This window comes from Danio rerio, chromosome 7, assembly GCF_052040795.2.
Source record: "Danio rerio strain M-AB ecotype USA chromosome 7, GRCz13ab, whole genome shotgun sequence".
Classification (NCBI taxonomy): Eukaryota; Metazoa; Chordata; class Actinopteri; order Cypriniformes; family Danionidae; genus Danio; species Danio rerio.
In genome coordinates, this window is record NC_141027.1 from 25287067 (window position 1) to 25307301 (window position 20235).

Sequence of the window (20235 nt, forward strand, 5' to 3'; positions counted from 1 at the left end):
CCCCAGTACAGTGCTCATAGTAATTTGTTACAGGTGCATAAAAACTATGGGGCAGATTAAGTTAAGATAAAAGACCCATTGTGCCATTGAAGGTTATGGCTGTAGGTATGAGAGACATTAATCACATCCCCTGCTGAGGTATTTTCCACCCCACCCTACATGACCCGTTCTGGGGCACTGTATAGAAAAGCGGAGGGGTGAGGGAACATTTTCCTGGTCCCATGAATTTGGGATCCGTGAAGCTGCTAAGCATTCCTGTGGCCTGTCCACAGGCATTATCCTAGAATTCCTGGAACGTTGTTAAAAGGATTCAATGTAAAATGCTTTTCCCCTCTCTAACCCCTCCATTCCTTTCTCTTAGTCCTTGGCGGAGAAAACCTTAGACCAGTGACACTACCAGAGTCTTACACTTGTGTCCTCCTGAACCCTCTGGACACTTTTGTAATGTCCATAAGATGTCCAGCTTCAGCTGTGCCTAATTTCACCTTCTCTCACTCACCTTTCTTTCACTCTTTTAATTATTTTAGCTGTCATCACTTCTTTTTTTGAATGAGATAACTTTGTGCTCTGAGATCAAAGTTTGCTGTCAAATTTGGTTATGCTGGTTTATGCGTGGTATGATGATTGCGCAGAAACGAATGATTGAAATGTAATCTGAATAATGTTTTGGCACCCTTTTATGATTTAATACTCTCAGGATTGTTTTGGAGTCTGTTTATATTCCTTCAATTTTTTGTGTATGTTTGATAATAACTAAACAAACTCAGAGTCCACTAGTGACCCATAGTGAAAAAATGTTGTTCCGGCAACAGGGTGCGAGGCGGGGACATGTTGGCGGGCCAGAAAGTTGAAGCCCCCCTCTGAAAGGAGTTCACTGCGGTTTAAGGAAATTTGCTGCTTGCTCCCAATTCTCAGTCAGCGACCTCTCCTCTGGAGAGTCAGGGAATCTGGAGAATGTTTCCTTAGTTATAAAGACTTCTCGTAACAAAACAAGCAATTTTGTCTTCTTTTTCCAATTTGAAGCTGTACACTTATCCAATAGCACCATATACCTCTTACTTTTCTTGGTAAAGGTAGTCAAAACAGACATACTCTATAAGGGTCTTTGGTGTTGAATTTATATATGCACACACACACTTTTCAGAAGTTAAGGGTCCAAGAACATGCTGACACAAAACTTGGTCTATCTGGTGTATTAATGGTAGTCTATCTCCTTAATTTAGTATAATATCATTTATTTGTAATATAGTTTGATTTTATTTTTGAGCAATTTTTGTTTGCGGTATTGGAGGAAGTTCATAAGTTCAATAACTTGGGAGTGTCCCATTTAAGGAACACTTACAGTATCAATGTATCATGTACTTTCAGGCAGTTGATACAACATGTGACAACATGCAGACTGGGGAAAAGGAAACTATACATGACAGAATTTTCTATTAACAGTTGTAGTTAAGTGAAAGTGAAAGGTTATGACCTCGCAGTTGTTTGAATTGTAATAAAGAAAGCAACATACCATTGTGAACTGATTAATGATGAGGCACATTATGATTCCAAACTGAAGAAGTGGAAATTCTAGCTAATAGATGGCTGAGTTATGGTGCATATGAATATCGTTCTGGAAAGCGAAACCAAAATAGGGCTAGATGTGGGATTTCCAGCTGTTTCCAGAATGTGAGTTTGGTATTTTCTTGTCAGGCATTTGTTTTTGGGAAGGAGAATTACTTCAGTAAAGTAAACTCTTACTGTACATAACCTTTTTTTTTACACACCACATCGCTCCAGTTAACACGGTAGTGTTTTTGTTCATATCTAATTCAAAGATTTCGAAAGCACAGAGACAAAACAAACAAAAGAGATATTAAAAAACATCCCTTTTGTTTTCTCACAGAATGAAAAAAACATTTGGAAACATACAAGTGTGTGAATTTTTGTCAAATATCTTTTAATCTTATTTATTGTGAGCTCTGATACACTAATTTACATGCATGTCAACACAAATTAGACTGTGGCAATTTATGTGGATTATGCAAAGTCAATTACCTGTTCTGGATCCACTGAAAAACAGACAGATGCCCAAAAATACAAACACTATAATTCCATTTCACAGTTGATAGGATTTACAATTAGTTGCCTATCTTAACGTCAGTTGTCCCTCTTGTCATTCACAGACACTTCAGTGACTGTAAAAAGTGTTTTTGTCATGAAACAATAGTATAAGATGCTGACATGTCATCAAATAAAAAGATACGATAAGATACTGTAAACCCCATCTTTTAAGGTTAAGTTTTCTCTTTTGGGGGTGGGTGAATTTAAGACCACTGCTGTCTACATTCTCGCACAGTGAAGTCAGTAGGATGAGCCAGAGTCTGAGTGTGTGTTTATGTTTTTAATGGAGCCTCTCGGTCAACCGCAGTCTCCATGAACCTTAACCTGCCTGGTTCAGTAGCTGAGGTCAGACAGACAGGCGTGAAGGTGCGCAGGAAAGATGAGAGATTGAGGATGAAACCATATGGGCCATGCTCTGCTCCTCACCCCGTTCAGCTACATCTTCCCACAGATTCGCTCTTTGTGTGGACCCTTTAGGGAAAGTTAGAAAGTTTGAAAGACGGAAGACTGCCACAGAACCTCGATTGTAAAAGCAAACCGTCTCTCCTAGACCTTTCTGCCTTTGCTTATGGAAAACATGTGAAATCCAGTGAGAAGGGCTGGAAATGTAGGAAGGAGAAATAAAAGGAAACGACACAGGCAGTGCTCTCCTCAGAACGCTTCGCCATAGTCTGTCTAAACAAGCCAGTGACAGGTGTCACAGTTTAATCGTTCCCCATTTGCTTCCTCTCAATGCCCAGTGAGTGTGTCACGCTTAAATCCATCCCCCCTGCTCCTTTTCAAAGGCGTGCTGGTGTGTGTCAGTGAAAGGCCTGTTTGAGTCGCTGTCACAGGTCTCCAGGGGTCAGACGGATGAGCTGCCCTGCTTGTATGGAGTCAGTGAGGGAGCAGATATTCTCAGAGCAGGGGGTTGACATCTCTTTTTGCGGCAGGGTCCCATTCAGCCCTGAGGATGGCACTGACATGGATCGTCTTTTTCTCTCGCTCCAGCATGAACATAACTATCAATAGATTTCTGCTTACTCTGTTTTTCCGTGTTTCTCTTACAAATCCTGAAACACGTTGAAAATGAAAGTTCAGAAATGTTTTTCCAATTTGGTATGAATTATTTTCTTGTGTTATGTGGAACATAAAAGTAGATATGTGATCCAGGGCCACAAAATTAGCCATAAGTGTCATTTTCTTTGGAAATTTAGATGTTTACATCACCCAAATATTTAAATAGTTTACCATTCCATTGATTTATACTTTATGATATGACAATATTTGGCCAAGATGCAACTTTTTGAGAATCTGGATTCTCAAATTTAAATTAAAATATAGTGGTCCCTCATTATTCACGGGAGTTATGTTCTAAAAACGGCAATAGGTGAAATCTGCGAAGTAGCCCACTTTTACAATTACTATAGATGTTTTAGGGCTGTAAAACCCCTCACTACACATTTTATACACTTATCTCAGACAGGCATTAACATTTTCACACTTTTCTCTTTTGTTTAAACACTCAAAGTTAAAAATTTTGTTAAAAAAAAATAAGTCCAGCATTATAGAATGAAACCAAAGATTTCATTCATTTATTTCGTAATGGCACCCTACAGCCACGTAACTTCTACTTTTGCTTAGCATGTCCAGAAGTTCAACTTTTTGTTCAATAGTTAGCATCTTCCTCTGCCTTTTGAGTGCTACTGTGGGTGCCTTTGACGGTGCAGAATGTTACATCGACATTGTGGAGAGAAAACTTGCAAACAATTGTCTACAGCCGATCAGGTTGCAGAACACAATGCGCTGTAGAAAAAAGCCATGAAAAGTGAACCGCGTTATAGCGAGGGATCACTATACTGATAAAATGGTGTTTAAAGTTGTGCAAATGAAGTGCATAGCAATGCACATTCGTGATCAAAATTGTTTAGTGTTTTTATATATTCACAGTAGGACATTTGCTAAATAGACGATGTAGTTTTGGCCATTTCCTCAGAAGAATATAGCAGTTTAACCATATGGATTACTTAAGTTAGCACCTTTCCCTTTTTAGGGCTTCAAAGTTTTTCACTTGACTATCATCACATGACTAAAACAACTCAAGTTTTAATTCTTCAAAATATCTTCTGTTGTGCTTTAATAAAAGTCATGCAGTTTTTAAACAACATGTGAGGAAATAATAACAGAATATTCGTTTTAGGTAAACCTTCTTTGTAGTTGATTAAACATTGTATGATTATCAGTGGTGGAAAGAGTATTGAAAATCATACTCAAGTATAAGAACCATTACTTGCCCAAAAATGTAGTGCAAGTAAGTGAAGTAAGAGTATCTGTTGTAAGTATTACTCAAAGTAGGAGTAAAAAGTAGCCCTTTCATATGTACTCGAGAAGAGAATATTTTGCTGTGAAAGTGTGATGCATTTACAAGCTATTTGTGCATGTGTGTGTGTGAAAATGAATAATTCTGTTGTACATTTATTGATTGTTCAGTCCCTTTGGCTCTTTCAGTCATTTTACAGTAGGCATCCATCATCTTCTCATCAGTGACGTGCATCTAAACAGTCTCTGGGTCATTGCATGTAACAATTTTATACATCATCTTGGACACTTTTAATGCTTCCAATAGATTTGCTGCATTTATAAAGTGCCCATGTCCTGAGGTTGTTCAGTAGGATGTGATTTAGTTTCTATGTGCGATTTGATTGGACAAGAATCACAGATTTTTCTACTTAACCAATCCCCATAGACAAGAAAAAAAATAGGGTAGTGACTGCAGGTTGAAGGAAAGTAGTGGAGTAAAAGTACCAATACAGCACTAAAAATGTACTCAATGCAAAGTAAAAGTACACGTTTTTAAAATCACTTAATCAATTACATTTCCTGAAAAAAAAAAAAAAAAACTAAATTTCAGTGTTTGTAAATAGTTACTTTACACCACTGATAATAATGAGCTGAATGATGTCCAATGTGAAACAATCGTGACTTTAGCTGTGGCTTCACAGCGTATAATATCATAATTGCAATAATAGCACAACTTAAATATTGGTAGTTAGCTCTGCTACCTGTCAAACTGATGGACCTTTCTTTTGAAAAAAAAAAGGGGTTTATGTTAAGCCTTCTTCATCAGTATGTAATCTTAGTTTAATACTTGACTCAACTCTATATCTTTTGCCTCTTACACCTCTTTTTTTCAATCTTTGTAATATCGCACGTTTTTGTTCTTCTCTAGCTCTTGCTGGTGCTGAAATCTTAGTCCATGCACTAATCACATCATGTCTAGACTATTGAAATGCTCTGTTTTTTCACTGCCTAAAAAATTATTTCACGGTTGCAGCATGTTCAGAATACAACAGCGAGAGTTCTCGCCTCTACCAGGCGTTCCGCTAAAATTACTCTTCTACTGCATGATCTTCACTGGCTTCACTGATCTGTGGCAGCACGTATACAATTTAAAATATTACTCCTGACATTTAAGGCATTAAATGCTTTCACCTCCACATCTGTCTGACCTACTGCACTCTTACCGTCCTGCCCAACCCCTCAGATCATCTGAGCTTGGTCTTTTGTCTGTTTTTTGTTGTCGGTTGTAGGTGGAAGGTCATTTGGTGTTACTCTTAAGTTATGGAATACTCTACCTCTATCACTTAGAAATGTACCATCTCTGTCTACCTTTAAGGCTCAGCTAAATATGTACTTTTTCAATCTGTATTTTGCAGATTGACTTCAGTGGCCCTGTGTATTTGATTTTATCAATGTGGATGTCCGATCATCATCTTCTGTGTCTTCTTTTTCTTCGTCGTCGTTTTCTATGTAGTCTTATTTTTTATGTTTGTCTTTACAGTGGTGGCTGGCCCAACTACATCTATGCTGTTCTAAGACAACCTCATAAATAAAAAACAACAACAGATCTAAACACCTTCATAGTGTATACGGTATATTCAGAGCTATATATTAAGCAAATTCTCGTAAGAGAGGCAATAGTTGGCAAACTAACATCATATAAGCGCTTTAGAAATGGAAACAAGTAGATGTTGTTGTTATTATTAACACTTTTTTTAAATTACCTTATTATTTTATACACACACACACACACACACACACACACACACACACACACACACACACACACACACACACACACACACACCCTCACATATATTACTGATTTAAAGGTTGGCGGTGACCTGTATTTAATGTTCTTGCATGTTGGATAATTTTCCATGAAGTTTCTGTATTTCAAAATAGAGAGCTGCTAATAACAAATCAGATGTTAAATACCATCTATAGAATGTTTATACTTAATATATCTCTTCATTTTGAATAAAACAGTTTTTGTGGACCAGGGTAGAAGTTAACTTGCTCAAAATGTAACATTAAAGGCATTTAAATTGGGTATTTCTCCAGATGCTTAATGTTTAGAAACTATAACCATCTCTGTATAGTATACTTAGTTTATGCTTTAGATTTTTGTAATTTAACTCGCACAATTCGCAAAAGCTTTTCTCTGAAACAATGCATCTAAGCCTTTTTAAACCTTTGTTTGTACATATCTGGTCTATACAAAATGTTTTAGTTGGCCTTTTACTTTGCAGTTTTGTCTTGCACAAGAGTACTGTAGACTCAAACAGTCTTCCTTTTTGAACCAAGCAATATTTCTGTGCATGTTCATCTTTTTTGTGAACAAATTACTGTATTCGTGTTTTTATTATTCAAATGCTTCATCCACTGCATTATTTAAAAAGAGGACACAACACCGTTGACAACTCTAAGCGATGGGGAACAAGAGCGGGGGAGCGAGTGGGAAGATGCATGAATGTGACGTTTTGGACAGTGAACTCATCTTGGCCCTGGCGCACGCTGGCTGACCTTCCTCTAGTTAACAGCCAGAACCAGACCAGGTGTAATCACTTTCTCCAGCCTTCCGCCTGTCTTTCCGTCCAAGGGAGAGAGAGAGAAAGTGAGTAGGGGGTGGGCCAGTCGAGTGGCCTCCGGCCGACCCTGCTCGCATTCCCTCGGAGCCAGCGGACGATAAGCCTGACGTGCTATCTGTCTCGCTCCTTCTCCCTCACTGTCTCTCACAGGCACAGTTAGTATTGGCAGGCTGTGGGGGGGGGTAGTATGGTAAAGCTGTAAGTCTGTGTGTGTTATGCATGTTATATATGCTGGAAAGCAGAAGAGCGAGAACTGACCCTCCGGTAACCTTGGCTTTGCTCCAGTAGAATCTAAAGTCTGAGCCTGTCACCCTGTACCACTTCAGCCTCCATTCAGATCCGTCCCGCACCAGGGGCAATGCCCTCATGGGATAGCCTGGGTAACAGGGGTACAGAAAAGACAGACTGGTGTTATTTTCGCCTTCTCTCCTTTGCTTTTGTCTCTCTCTCCACCCCAGTTTCTTTTCCCTCTGTTTTTCTTTCTTTATTTCCTCCATCTGTGAATTTCTACTTAAAGGCTTGACAGAGAGGTGGTTTTACCGGTCTTGCCTCTTTAACAACCTCCAACTCAACCCTCATCACCTTCTTACTGGAAAGCGCAATGTGTTGTAGGTCATTTACAAATGCCAATTTGTTTGCCTTTTAGTAAGGTAAATAGGATTTGGTGAATTCCGCTGGGATAACAAGCACTAACCTGACCCTTAGTTTTATTTTGTTTTGTTTTTCTCCCTCTCTCGCTCTCTCTTTCCCTTTCTTTGGCAGCTGTTTATCTGTTTGTCTTCATGCTGTAGTGATCATGAGTAAGCAGTATTCAGTCTGTAGCCTCTCGGTGACCCTGATCATGAGGGCTATCAGAGTTCACGTCCATAGAGACAGCACCACGCCATCACCAAAAAAGCCTTTTATCTGATTATTTCGTTATTCATGCCCTGTGAAAGGGGTAGGAGTTCTGTAATGCTGGTTTATTGTCTGTCACCACACCACACGCACAAACACACACAGATCTACATTCCATCTTCATTTTCCTGCAGCAGATGTAAGAGTCGTTTTGATTCGTCCAGTTTCTGTAAGCCCTTCTTTTCTTAAAAACGTGAGCAATGACAAACCGTTGGCTCAAATATGAATTCTGGAAACTGCCTCAACAAAAGGCACTTTGTGTCAGGCTGGTAATAAAGTGGATTCGTATTTGAATATTAAGCAGAGATAGCACATTATGGAGTTGACCACAACTGTCTCTTTCTTGTGTGAACTAGAGAAGTTGTGCATCTTTTTAAGAGAAAAAGTCATTCTTAACAGTAATTTGTAAAACATTTAAAGGAACACTTTAAAAATATTATAATAATGATTGTATATATTAACAGATCACTGGTCATGCAGCCGCACAGATTTAGACCTCTTTCGTGACTTCACACAGAAATAGCAATTCGTGCGGCATGACCCTTTTGTTGCCGAGACACCATTGGTTAAATGCCTTTGCAAACAATATGCCACTTTTGTTTGTATTTTTTGTTTACATGCCTGCCAGGTATTTTAAGTTGAGGTGCTATTTGTTTTTATATATGTTTTTTTAAATATTTACTGTTGTACTAAAGTCCAAAAGTGAAGAATTCATGTTATTACTTGATTGTTTAAGCTACCTCACAGAGGTAAACAGAGTTGTAAAATGTTAAAATGTTAGGAAATAAGGAACATCCTGGATCTGTTTTTTTGCTCTTATTTATTCTTTTTTTATGTATTATAGAATAATCGGATCGGGTTTCAGTACCGTTAGATACTCAAATGACTTGGCAAAAAAACCTGATCGGTACATCCCTAAAAGTGACCAAGCTGAAGAAAAATGAAAGAATGAATGAAATATAAAGTTTCAAGAACAGCTATAATTAGATTCTTTTGTACTGTACTGATCGTACTGTTATTGGATCATTTAACTGCATTCTTGCTACAGGTAAATATAAAAAGCTTTAGTTTTTTTTTTTTTAAAACCCTGAGCTTGTATTTGTGTATATTTGAACTTGATGTTCTTTTGCATCATTTGATTTTCCCCGATTGTTCCATGCATTTAAGAATGCTACATCTTTAGTCAATATTTCAACCTTGTTTTTAGTTTCTGTTCTGTGTGAGTAATTGCAGCCTGTTTTAGATGCTTGTCACCGACTCTCAGCTCTGACCGTACAGTCACACCGCTGCCCCAGCAATAACTTTTACCTTGTCGAAAAAGACAGGAAGGTAAAATGGAGGTCATGTCTTCCCCAGGCCAGTGCCAAATTCTTCAGTCTAATAATTATTAATTGCCAGCAGCAACTTCTCTAAAACAGGTTCAGTGAAATAAGGAAGAGTAAAAATGAGCTCATCCTCCACCTGCAACAGGTTACAGTGTGGTCATATAGATCCTGCTCATTTATTTATTAATGCTCGTTCTCAGTTAATGTTTTCTGCCTTGGACCAAAGGGCTTGTGACTGCTTTGTTGTCATTTTGACCTGGCAATAACTCTCTTTTCTGAATGGACAGGAAGTTGAAAGTGAGGCCACCTCTTCCCTTAGGCTAACGTAAACGCTGTCAAACATCCATGAATTACAGTGTGTAACTCTATTAAAATAAGTGTCAAAACAAGTCAAGCAGAAGGTCACGGAGAGTATACAGAGGGACGTGCCAGATCATCAGTTCTGTGACCCAAAAAGCATTTAGCACCTTTTAATTGTGTATAATAGTGTTCTATAGTAATTCTACTAAGACTGTATGACTTTGGTGTTAGTAATAGAAGGTCCAAAGACATGGAAAAGTGTTTAGTTTTCTGAGAAAATTGGTGTATACTGCTGTAATGTTTTATATACAATTTATTTAATTTGTCCTCCCCTTGTGCGTTGTATGGTGTGTAAATCTGAGTCGATCTAATATGAACAGGTTGGGTAACCTCATGACTAGATGCATAACCCACTACATGCTGAGATTCTGTTGTTGATTCAGTTATAATTGGTAATGTGTACATTAGGGATGCTCCGATCAAGATTTTTGCAGTCGATACTGAGTACCAATTCCTTGTCATGGTGATCGGTCCATACCAAGTACCGATTTTGATGCTTCAAGCTTTATAGTGCATGGAACACATTCATGCACTCTCGTCTGGTATTTACACTAATTCGCAGCCATCACGGAGCTCGTATGAATATGCGAGAGACTGGCTAAGCTTCTGACAGAGGTCATATGGTTGAATATGACACTAGATACGGGCTCTGCTCGCATCACAGCAGCTCCAAATACGGGATATACAATGGTTGCAACAAAGAGAACATCACTCGTGCAAGTTGCGCTAGAGATCCGCGTGGGACAAATAGTTTTTAGTTTTAGTCTGAACCGGACCGCTCCCGCTTACATTCTGCATTTGTTGTCCTGCTTTCCGACCCGCTTCGTTTTCTGCCTGCCGCGACTGTTCCTGCTAACGGGTGATGTGTTCCCGAACAGAGGAGCAAAACCGAAAACCACCCTGTCCAGACAGCCTTTACCAAGCTGTCTGTATAAACACACACACACATAGACACACAGCACCAAGCAAGGGACACACAGCATCACACTCTCTTTCATTCAAACACATACATACACACCTAGACAGCACCAAGCTAGTGACACACAGCTTTACGCTTTCTCTCTCATTCACACACATACACACACACATAGACAGCAGCAAACAAGTGACACACAGGATCACACTCTCTCATTCACACATATACATACGCAGACCGCCCCTTCCGGTTCAAATTACACCAGTTGCCATCCGCTCATGCGCTTTATTCAGAAATTTATTAGACCTCTAAGTTGCACCAATACACTGTATAAACAAAGTTGCACCGCATCTGTACTGTATGTATTTTAGCTACTGTGACGCGAGTGCAGTGATCGCTCATGCCCCCACACGTCGTTCATCTCCTCTCGTGTTGTTGCTGCTGTTTGTATAACCCAGGATGTATGTCTTCCTCCGCTTATAAACTCATTAACAAACACTTGCGATCAGTTCATGAGATAGGCCAGATCAGCGAGTACCGATAGGGTCAAGAAATAGGATTATCGGCCGACACCGATTTCCGGCCAGTCGATTAATTGACGATAATTTAATGTGCTACAAACATCTTAAAAGAAGGAAAAAATACATTATATTTAAAAAAAATATAGTCTTACGTTTTAAGTGAAAAGTTTTACAGCCATTTGAATAGTTGACAATCTTCAGTTTTGCATTTTGTGGTCAGTTCTTTGTGACCGCTTCACCACACCATAAACCCAGAGATAACTCTTCCTTGTCTGAAGAGGACAGGAAGGTAAGTTTGAGGCCAAGTCTTCCCCAGACTATGGCTTCTCAGACGCTGCGGCCTCAGGAAGAGGACTGTTTTCACTTGTCCTCGATGTGGCTCGCTAACAGAGCGAACAGGACTGATAACAGAACAATGACCCGTGTGGGGTTCAGCTTAGAGGCAGAGTGTATCGGCCTCTGCAGCCCTCATCGTCTTGACCATCCACTGACCCCAACCACCCTCATGATTTTGGACATGTTTAGGGTTCCTTCAGCAAATATTGAAATTAGTGTCCTGGGTCCAGGCGACTTCTACATCTCTGGATTTATTAAGTATTGTGATGAAGTTTAAAAGGGTTGAGTTGATAAGGTAGATACTTAATCTAATCAGCTAATTAATGTAGACAGAGATGTTCATTCATTCATTTTCATTTTGGCTTAGTCCCTTTATTCATGAGGGGTCGCCACAGCAGAATAAACCACCAACTTATCCAGCAAATGTTTTACACAGCAGATGCCCTTCCAGCCGCATCCCAGCACTGGGAAACACGCATATACTCCTGCATTTACACCCACACACACACTACGGCCAGTTTAGCTTATTCAATTCACCGCATGTCTTTCGACTGTGGAAGAAAGAGGAGGAAACCCACAGTAACACAGGGGGAACGTGCAAACTCCACACAGAAATGCAGCTGACCCAGCCGGGGCTTGAACCAGTGACTTTCCTGCTGTGAGGCGAAAGCACTACCCACTGCACCACCGTGACACCCCTGTAGATAGAGCTGTTCATACAATAGTTTTTTAATGAGTTATGGCTGGCAAAATACTTTGAGCTGGTCCTTCTGGTCTGCGGAGATCATTTGAAGCCCTGTTGAGACTTCTATCCAGTTTTAATCATATAGGACTGTGCTTCTCCTGATGTAATTATCTGAGCCACACATTAGCCCCACCAGCGTCCCAGTTGAGTGGACCATTGTTCATTATAAAACTCAGATTTCCCTTAGCCTAGAAGGGCGAATTATGCATGAATTAGAGCATCCTCATTCTCAAATTACCCTAGAGCAGAGATTCTCAAAGTAGGGCCAAAGTTGGCCCATTGTAATCTTTTTACCGACATGCCATCTGACAAACTTTTTTATTTTGGTTGTTTGTTTATTGCTGAGCTACAAAAAAAAGCAAAATGAATCTGATTTTTAAAATGGTAAATACTGTCACTTGACAGATTGAGAACTATGCAGAAGACATCGAGCAAATCAATTGTTTTTGTTTTTACTGTAAGAAGTAAAAACTGTAAAGAAAAATATATGCGATATTAGTTTATATAAAGCAATGTTTTGTAGTTATTTTTAAATGTTATTAAATAAATTAGAAAATGACCCATGACAACTATTTACCTTCGGCCCACTAGCCTCAATCAAGTTTGGGCACCCCTGGTCTGAAGTCATCAGAACGTTACAGATCATTATTGTCACTGCTTGGTACACCTTATTTAAGCATGTATTTTTACTGCTTTTTTATTTTTTGACATGACAATATAGTAGTTAAGCCAATGTTTGTACTATTTAAAATAATAGTTCATTCAAAAATTGCAGTTCTGGGAGTTAGCCTTTTAATCAAACGGTTGCAGATTTAATTTCCAGCCTCAGCAGTAATTGAAGATGGGGGAGTTAATGAAACCACACTCTCTCCATCTTTGCCCAGTTGAGGCAGTTTTGAGCAAGCCACCTCACCCCTAATTGCTTTTCTGGTGCTGAAAGCAGTAGCTGCCCACTGCTCCAGTTATATGCTCACTGTGTGTGTACTTTTACTTCTCACTCAAATGTGTGTGTGTGCGCGTGTGCCATTACGTGTGTGTGTGCAGTTGGATGGGTTAAAAGCAGAGGATTAGTTTTGAGTATAGATATCACTTCACTTTGTGCAAAATACAAGACATGATATTTTAAATAACTTTGTTGTATGTTTAAAGTAAGTTAAAAATTCATTAAATGTCAATTTAAAACTCACTAAATCTGTGATGTTTATTATAATGTCTTCTTTGCATTTCACAAATTAACAGGTTGAGTAATAATGATTTTTTTATTTCAGTGTGTTATTTTCTAGTAAACTATACATTCAAGAATGGGTTAAGATAATGTTAGGACTCTTACTTATATTTTAGTAACACGTAAAAAAAAATCTGTCAAGATTTCAATAGCATTAAATCACTGATGACCAATAATTTAGCAGCATTTTTTAATCTAGGTTGTTAATTTCAAATTTTAAAATGATAAAAATTAACCCAACAGTTGGGTTAGTTAATAATTAGTGAACCAGTCCATTTTGGAGTGTGCATTTGATTTTTTTTATTTATTTATTTATTTTTATTTGAGATTTTCTAATAGAAAACATACATTTACAATGAGCAATTGTGTGTGTGCATGTGTGTGTGTGCACACTATTGGTTGGTCAATGTGAAATTATGTTTTCTTAAAGCATTTTGAATCTTTATCATTTTAGTTTTTTTTGGACAGTCCAAAGAAAACACATTGAACATTGTTAATCTGTGCTGATTGACATGGGCATCCTTTCTCTGCTGTTAAGTGCATGTTTGTTTGACTGTGTTAGAGTGTCTTGCTGCTTTGCTTGACACTTTAGTGAAGATGGAGCCTAAGTCAAGATAACCTCTATGGATAACCCCTGACCTCTGTGTGCTACTGCTATGTGGACTGAAATATGGCTTGAGAAACGGGGAGCCACTTTTCCTTTTTTTCAGGACTGAGATAGCGCTTATCATTTTCCTCCCAGTGGACTTTGACTCATGTTGAATTATGCTTTAGTTGTTCCTCCTTTCCCTTTTTTTCTTTCCTCTTCTCTCTACATTCACATGATCCAGAACCATGGATAGCTGAGATAAGTGTTTTCTGATTCAGACCTCTCTGGTGATTATCTGCAGAGGTCAATGTTAAGATAAGACTGTTTTCTTGACCTTTCTTACTATCATTAACAGATTTCCCACCGAAACCTCTAGTAATGACCATAAGCAGTGATGGTATGATGATCAAAATGCATGGATGCCAATGAAGCACCTCAAATCATTTGAGTTCGAGATTTCTTTGTTTATTGTCTTGGTGGACAGAAAGACTGGTAATCTTTTCAGTCATTCATAAAGCTCTTTTTAATTAGCCATAGACCCAAAAGATTTGCTCTAGTCAGATCTTTGTGACCTTTACTGAAGAGCCAGATATTAGGATTCATCAAAAAAAAATCTTTATAATCTTTTTGAAAATGGAAGAAAAAAAATCTTATGAGTTGATAATTATTTCTATAACACTTTTAAGATGTAGATTTTGTCAAAGCAGCTTAACATAGATTTTGAAACGGTGTCAGTCCAGTTTTCACAATTGAGGTTTAGTTTAGTTCAGTGTAAAGTAAATATCACTGCTGAAAGCCAAAACAATGAAGAGCAAATCCAACGATGCAAAGCTAAACAAGTCCTAAACCACGCAAGCTAGTGGTGACAGTGGCGAGGAACAAACTTCACCAGTTGACGAAAGTGAAGGGTAGAAAAACCTAGGGATAAACCAGACTCAGAGTCACATAGATTTAACAAACACAAAAAGCATAATATTTTGATTCAAATTAGCATATTGCCAATTAATTGGATAGATCTAGCAATAGTCTAGTTGTTCAAACATAAAATAGTACTTTTACATTTCAGCATTGTTAAGAGACAACAGCTTAACACCGTTTTATATATATTTATTTACTACCCTTTCATTATGTTGATAGCTGTTTTTGCCCTATTGACTTTCATTATAACAATTTTTTTTATTTCCAATCCATGACAGCATATAATAATGCATTCTTGATTGTTAATGGTTTTCCCTGTTGGGAAGAGGTGAAATGTGTCATTTTTACTGTTGAACATCAGTTGACACCATTACTCTTTAGATTTCTGACTTTTATATGGAGTTCTATGGAGTATAACAGCAGATTAAATTGTGCGTACATTAATACGCTTACTTTTTTCAATTCAGTTCATCTTTATTTCTATAGCGCTTTAACAATGGAGATTTTTTTCAATGCAGCTTAACATAGAAGATTATAGTAAATTGAAAGAGTGTCAGTCCAGTTTTCAGAGTTTAAGTTCAGTTTTGTTCATTGTGGTTTAATTTTCACTGCTGAAAGTCCAAACACTGAAGAGCAAATCCGTTGATGCGCAGCTACACAAGTCCAGAATCCTGCAAGCCAGTGGCGACAGCAGCGAAGAACAAACTTTATCAGTTGACAGAAGTGAAGGAAAAAAAACTCAAAAGAAACCAGGCTCAGTTGGGAACAACTATTTCTACTCTGGACAAACGTCTTGTGCAGAGCTGCAGTCTAGGCGCCGGAGGCGGGAGAATGCTGGACGTCCATCATGGAGAAGTTGCAGGTGTGGTTAGGTCACCGGCTGGTTTACAGGCTGGCCCTTCAGGGTCAATGCCAAGACTCGTCTGTCACTGGGGTCTTATAGGAATCAGTCTCATGCTTTCCACTCCTCCATGACCACCACAGGAGCTGCTCAGGATACGGCCTGGTCCAGGATTATGGAAACCTCAGGAATAATAAAAACAGACTAACAAAAGCACAAATGCCCTTCAAATTTTAATGTCTTTTGGGAAGTATTCCCGGCTCCGGTTGGCCTAAATAATGCAGACTAACAATCCTTAGCTTACTATGTTTACTATGTTCTATGTATTTTCTTAAACATAGAGAAAGTTGTGGCCAAATAAGGACTCAAAATAATCTCCCGGAGTGGATAAAAACATCCCCAATAGTTCACAAGGGTTAAAGATGTTACATGATGCAATGTGGTGCTTTTTGACCTGAGACAGTTCTTGACATTTAACCAAAAATTACTTAAGCTGGAAGTATCTGTGCATTCAGACGACAGTTATTTTATTTATTTATTTTACTACTTTAGAGAAAGCACTGAGAAACTGAAGATGATCTGGATTTCTCATTCTCACCGCAGAGGTTTACGACTTGCTTGTTGTTCACATTTATGACCTTGCACTTGTGATTTGACCCACAGCAAATGGAGCTTTACTTGCACACCATCATGTTGTGACTCATCTCATTTTTAGTAGACATTCAAAAGACATATATTTAAGACATACCCTGGAGTTAACTGAGTGGCTTTTAAATATAGGACAGAGCAGATTTATAAGAGAGACTTTGGCCTCTTATTGTAGTTGTTTTAGCGAGGCGGGGGTGTTGTTATTTCTTTCTTTATTAGGCTGATCTCTCTTTTCTGCGCTGGTTATTATCACTGTTATCATTATTCAGTCTCAAGCTCAACTGACTTTGGCCTGCGTGAGCCTTTGAGGCTGACAGCCCAGTTCCAGAATGCACTAAACAATGCTGAGAGCCAGAGGGCAGCCAGAGGTGAGAGGAGAACTAACAAGAGGAGGAGTGTAGCTAGAAGACGTGGATGAAGTGATAGTGACCGCGATGGCACAGAGAGAAGAAAACACGGTGGCATCCACAACAAGGGAGCACACAAATAACCGACTGAGAGGTTGAGAACATTATAGTCTCGTATTGGTTTTCCTTCTTTTATGTAGCAGCTCATTCACATCAACCTCATTAAGTCGTAATCAATAATTGTACTTTTGGTAGATCGCAAACCGTTTACAGGTGGCTACTAGGTTACTAGGGCATAGGTGATCATTACATAAGCTCCCCGCCAGAGCATTTTTAGATTTATTGCAGCAGTAAAGTGGCAAATCAAACCTTGTTTTTCTAGAACGCTGCCAGAAAGAGCAAAAAAGTCTAAGGGGAGAAAAGAATAATACAACACACACAATTCCCAACACCCCCAGGCTATTAACGAGAATAGCTATTCCTGCCGCGTTCCAAACAAACAAGTACGGCGGTCAGAATAACTATTATAAGCCCTTATACAAACGGCCCAGAGCGCAAAGAGAGGATAGTGTGAACGCTGGGGTGACACTGAGGCTGCGGGGAAATGAGAGCAACACATCAATGTGCAACGTCATGTTTTCTTTTTTTCCTCCCTCTATCATTCTTTCTTTTAGAAGAATGAGAGGAAGTGATAATCCAGCGCCCGCCCGCCCACATGCCCCTGCTCCTCTCTAGCTTGGCCCTCTGTTTGTTCAGAGAGGGGCCGATAACACTGTCGGGGGTCATGCTGAGGTCAAAGAGAGAGACCGAGTGGAAGTTCATGGGGAGGTGAAGGCGGGGCAGAGAGACAGAGCGGAAAGGTGAAACCTGGGTCATGGACGAGTTTGACACACTAGCTAGCGCAATGTGGAATGCAAGTGCATTCGGATTACAAATGACAGCAGGAAAACCTGGCCTCTTCTCGCTCCGTCTTCCCCCTCAACCTCCCTCTCTCGGTGACTGTATAGAACATGCCAGCGGGAAGAAGAGAGAAGAAAGGCGAAAACAAGATATGAATGCAAATCCAAAAATCACTTATCTTTTGCAGGTGCTTATCTACCATCTGTGTGTGTGTGTATGTGTGCGCAAATAGTCAGGAGATGTGTTGTTTGTAGCAGAGCAGGTGTCTGCATTCTTTGTTAAAAGTTTGATTTAAGCTGGAATAAAGCATTATTTGGTCATGTAAATCAGGGGTTCCCCAACTTTTTAGCCCAAGACCCCCAAAATAACAATGCCAGTGATTCAAGACCCCCAAAATTCTCTGAGATTGTTTGTATGTATATATATACACTCGGAGACCATCCTCCATGTACAGTTGTGTATGCTTGTGTATGCTTGTGTATGCTCCATGTACTTGCTTGTATTTAGTTTCAATGCCGTAAATGTGTCACAGTTTAACCTGGTGCCATAAAATCAATGTGGTACATCTGACTAGTTCCGTGTCTTTAATATAACGTAATCACCCGAGGGGTCGCAAAAAAATCCAAAGGTTGATGGATTTTTTATTTGCATGTTGTTTTTTTAATGTTTATTATTAACATGTTAAAAAGAGAAATCTGCGCACATCTAAAAATTCCTCGAAGACAGGTGCTTGATCAAAAATAAACACTGTTGCAAAAGATCAAAAGAAAGTCAGCACACTGCCACTGTTATTCTCAAAATATTAAAGATTTTTGAGAGCTAAAGTGACAGTGTGCCGATTTTATTTTGATCTTTTGCTATATTATTAACATGTTAACAATGTTATTATTAAATACTAGGGATGCAACAATACAGTTAGCCCACGGTTCAATACATACTTTTCTTTTTTAACACGGTTTTCGGTTCGGTTCGGTTCGCATGGCTTGACACGTGTCTTTTTAAAAAAAAAAATTGTATAGGCAATAGGAACAGTAAAAGGTTAAGGATAAAAAAATAAAAACGATTTATTGCAATACTCCTTTTGTATTACTTAAAAGCCAAGAAAAGCACACTAGTTCCTAGTGTATTGCATAAAAAAATTACTGAAAACACTGAAATCCCACAGCTGCGGGTAGCCCATGTACAAACTGGGGAACACATAAAATCCTACATTTTGAAAATAAACATACATGTGAAGTTAATGAAGATTGGCCATTTCAAATAAACATATTTGTACTTAAGTAAACATAAATAAACCATCTTCATTATCTCGGTGCTGAAAAAATGCGAGACTGTAGTCTGTAACGCGGATCAAGTGCATTTTTAAGATGACAAAAGCCAATCCAATCACCGAAAATGGCTGCAAATCTTTAGCAATAAACACCCGCACTGCCTTTGTTATTTTTATGTGTCACTCGGAACCAGTTAGGAAAGATTCAGTGAGGGGATTGTTGCTATTTGGAGGACTTTATTACCTTCTCTGCTATCCTGCCTTCAGACAGTGATATTGCTGGGTGATGGCGCTGCAGATGTGCAGTCATGGTTATACATGTAAAACAATGCTTACCCACAGTTATTTTTTGTTCACTGTTTTTTCTTTTATTGGCATTGTACTTAACGGCAAAACCGAAATGTCCTCACACCGCAGATTTGAAAGACGCCATCGCTTTCTTGTACTGTTGCCTCACTACGCCGGTGCATATTTTTACTGTTGCCTCACTTCACCGCCACTCGCAATGTTAAAGTGTGGAATGATGGTCAAGCGCCCCCTAACTTTAGAGCATAGTGATTGGATATTTACTCGCGGGAAGGAGTTTTCTCATCTCAGCTCATGGACTTACAGGCACAGACAGTCAAATCGAGGAAATGAAACGCACAAAAATTATTTAAACGCAAAACTGAGAAAACAGCAATTCACAAGCGCGTACTGAACCATGGAGGTCGCACCGTACGGTTCAATATTATATTGAGAACCGTGGCATCCCTATTAAATACTAGTTTCTTCTTCTGTAGATCATGGATAAAATATGGTAGTTCTAATAGTTTTTTGATAAAACAAATTTGATTTTGGGAATGACTGATGTAAATCATATAATCCATTGTGCATCATCAGCGTTACAGTCATAATTGTATATTTATAATAGTATGTATTTATAATCCAATTAGGTAACACTTTATAATTTATATGTAAATTCTATATTTTATAACAATATTTTATGCTATAATACTTTTAAAATATTTTATATTATAGTTACACACTCTAAATCATTTAATAAGCATTAGCAAATAATTAATTCATTGTCTGTTTAGCATTAACTACAGTAAAAGATGCTAGTAAGCGGTTTATAAACACAGCTACAAATGCTGTATTCGTTACATAAGTACATTTATAATGTTCTTATTGTATATTCATACTTTTTTACATATTAATGGTTTATTACTAAATTTAGTATTGCATTATTTACAAACCATTTGTATTAAAGAGTAGTTGGTGGCTTTAAGAATTTCTACATTTTATTATTCAGGCATATAGTAATGGAATGTTAATTAATTCTTTATTAACTCTGCTTCATCCAGTTTTGTGATCTAATCTAAAGTGTGGACTGTTTATG

General features: G+C 38.5%; 2 protein-coding genes across 7 annotated transcripts in view; one reads left to right on the forward strand and one right to left on the reverse strand.

Annotated features, from left to right (window-relative positions):
* The window catches only part of exoc6b (exocyst complex component 6B), a 144493-nt gene that overhangs the window by 113219 nt on the left and 11039 nt on the right, over positions 1-20235 (forward strand).
* Positions 1923-20235, reverse strand: part of LOC141375364 (uncharacterized) — a 49198-nt gene continuing 30885 nt past the window's right edge. Inside the window, exons 2-3 of the mRNA XM_087261111.1 lie at positions 7275-7392; positions 1923-7186 (exon numbers count right to left, since the gene is read on the reverse strand). Coding sequence (XP_087117237.1) covers positions 6958-7186; positions 7275-7392 — 347 coding nt within the window. The 3' untranslated portion in view covers positions 1923-6957. The remainder of the gene's footprint in view (positions 7187-7274; positions 7393-20235) is intronic.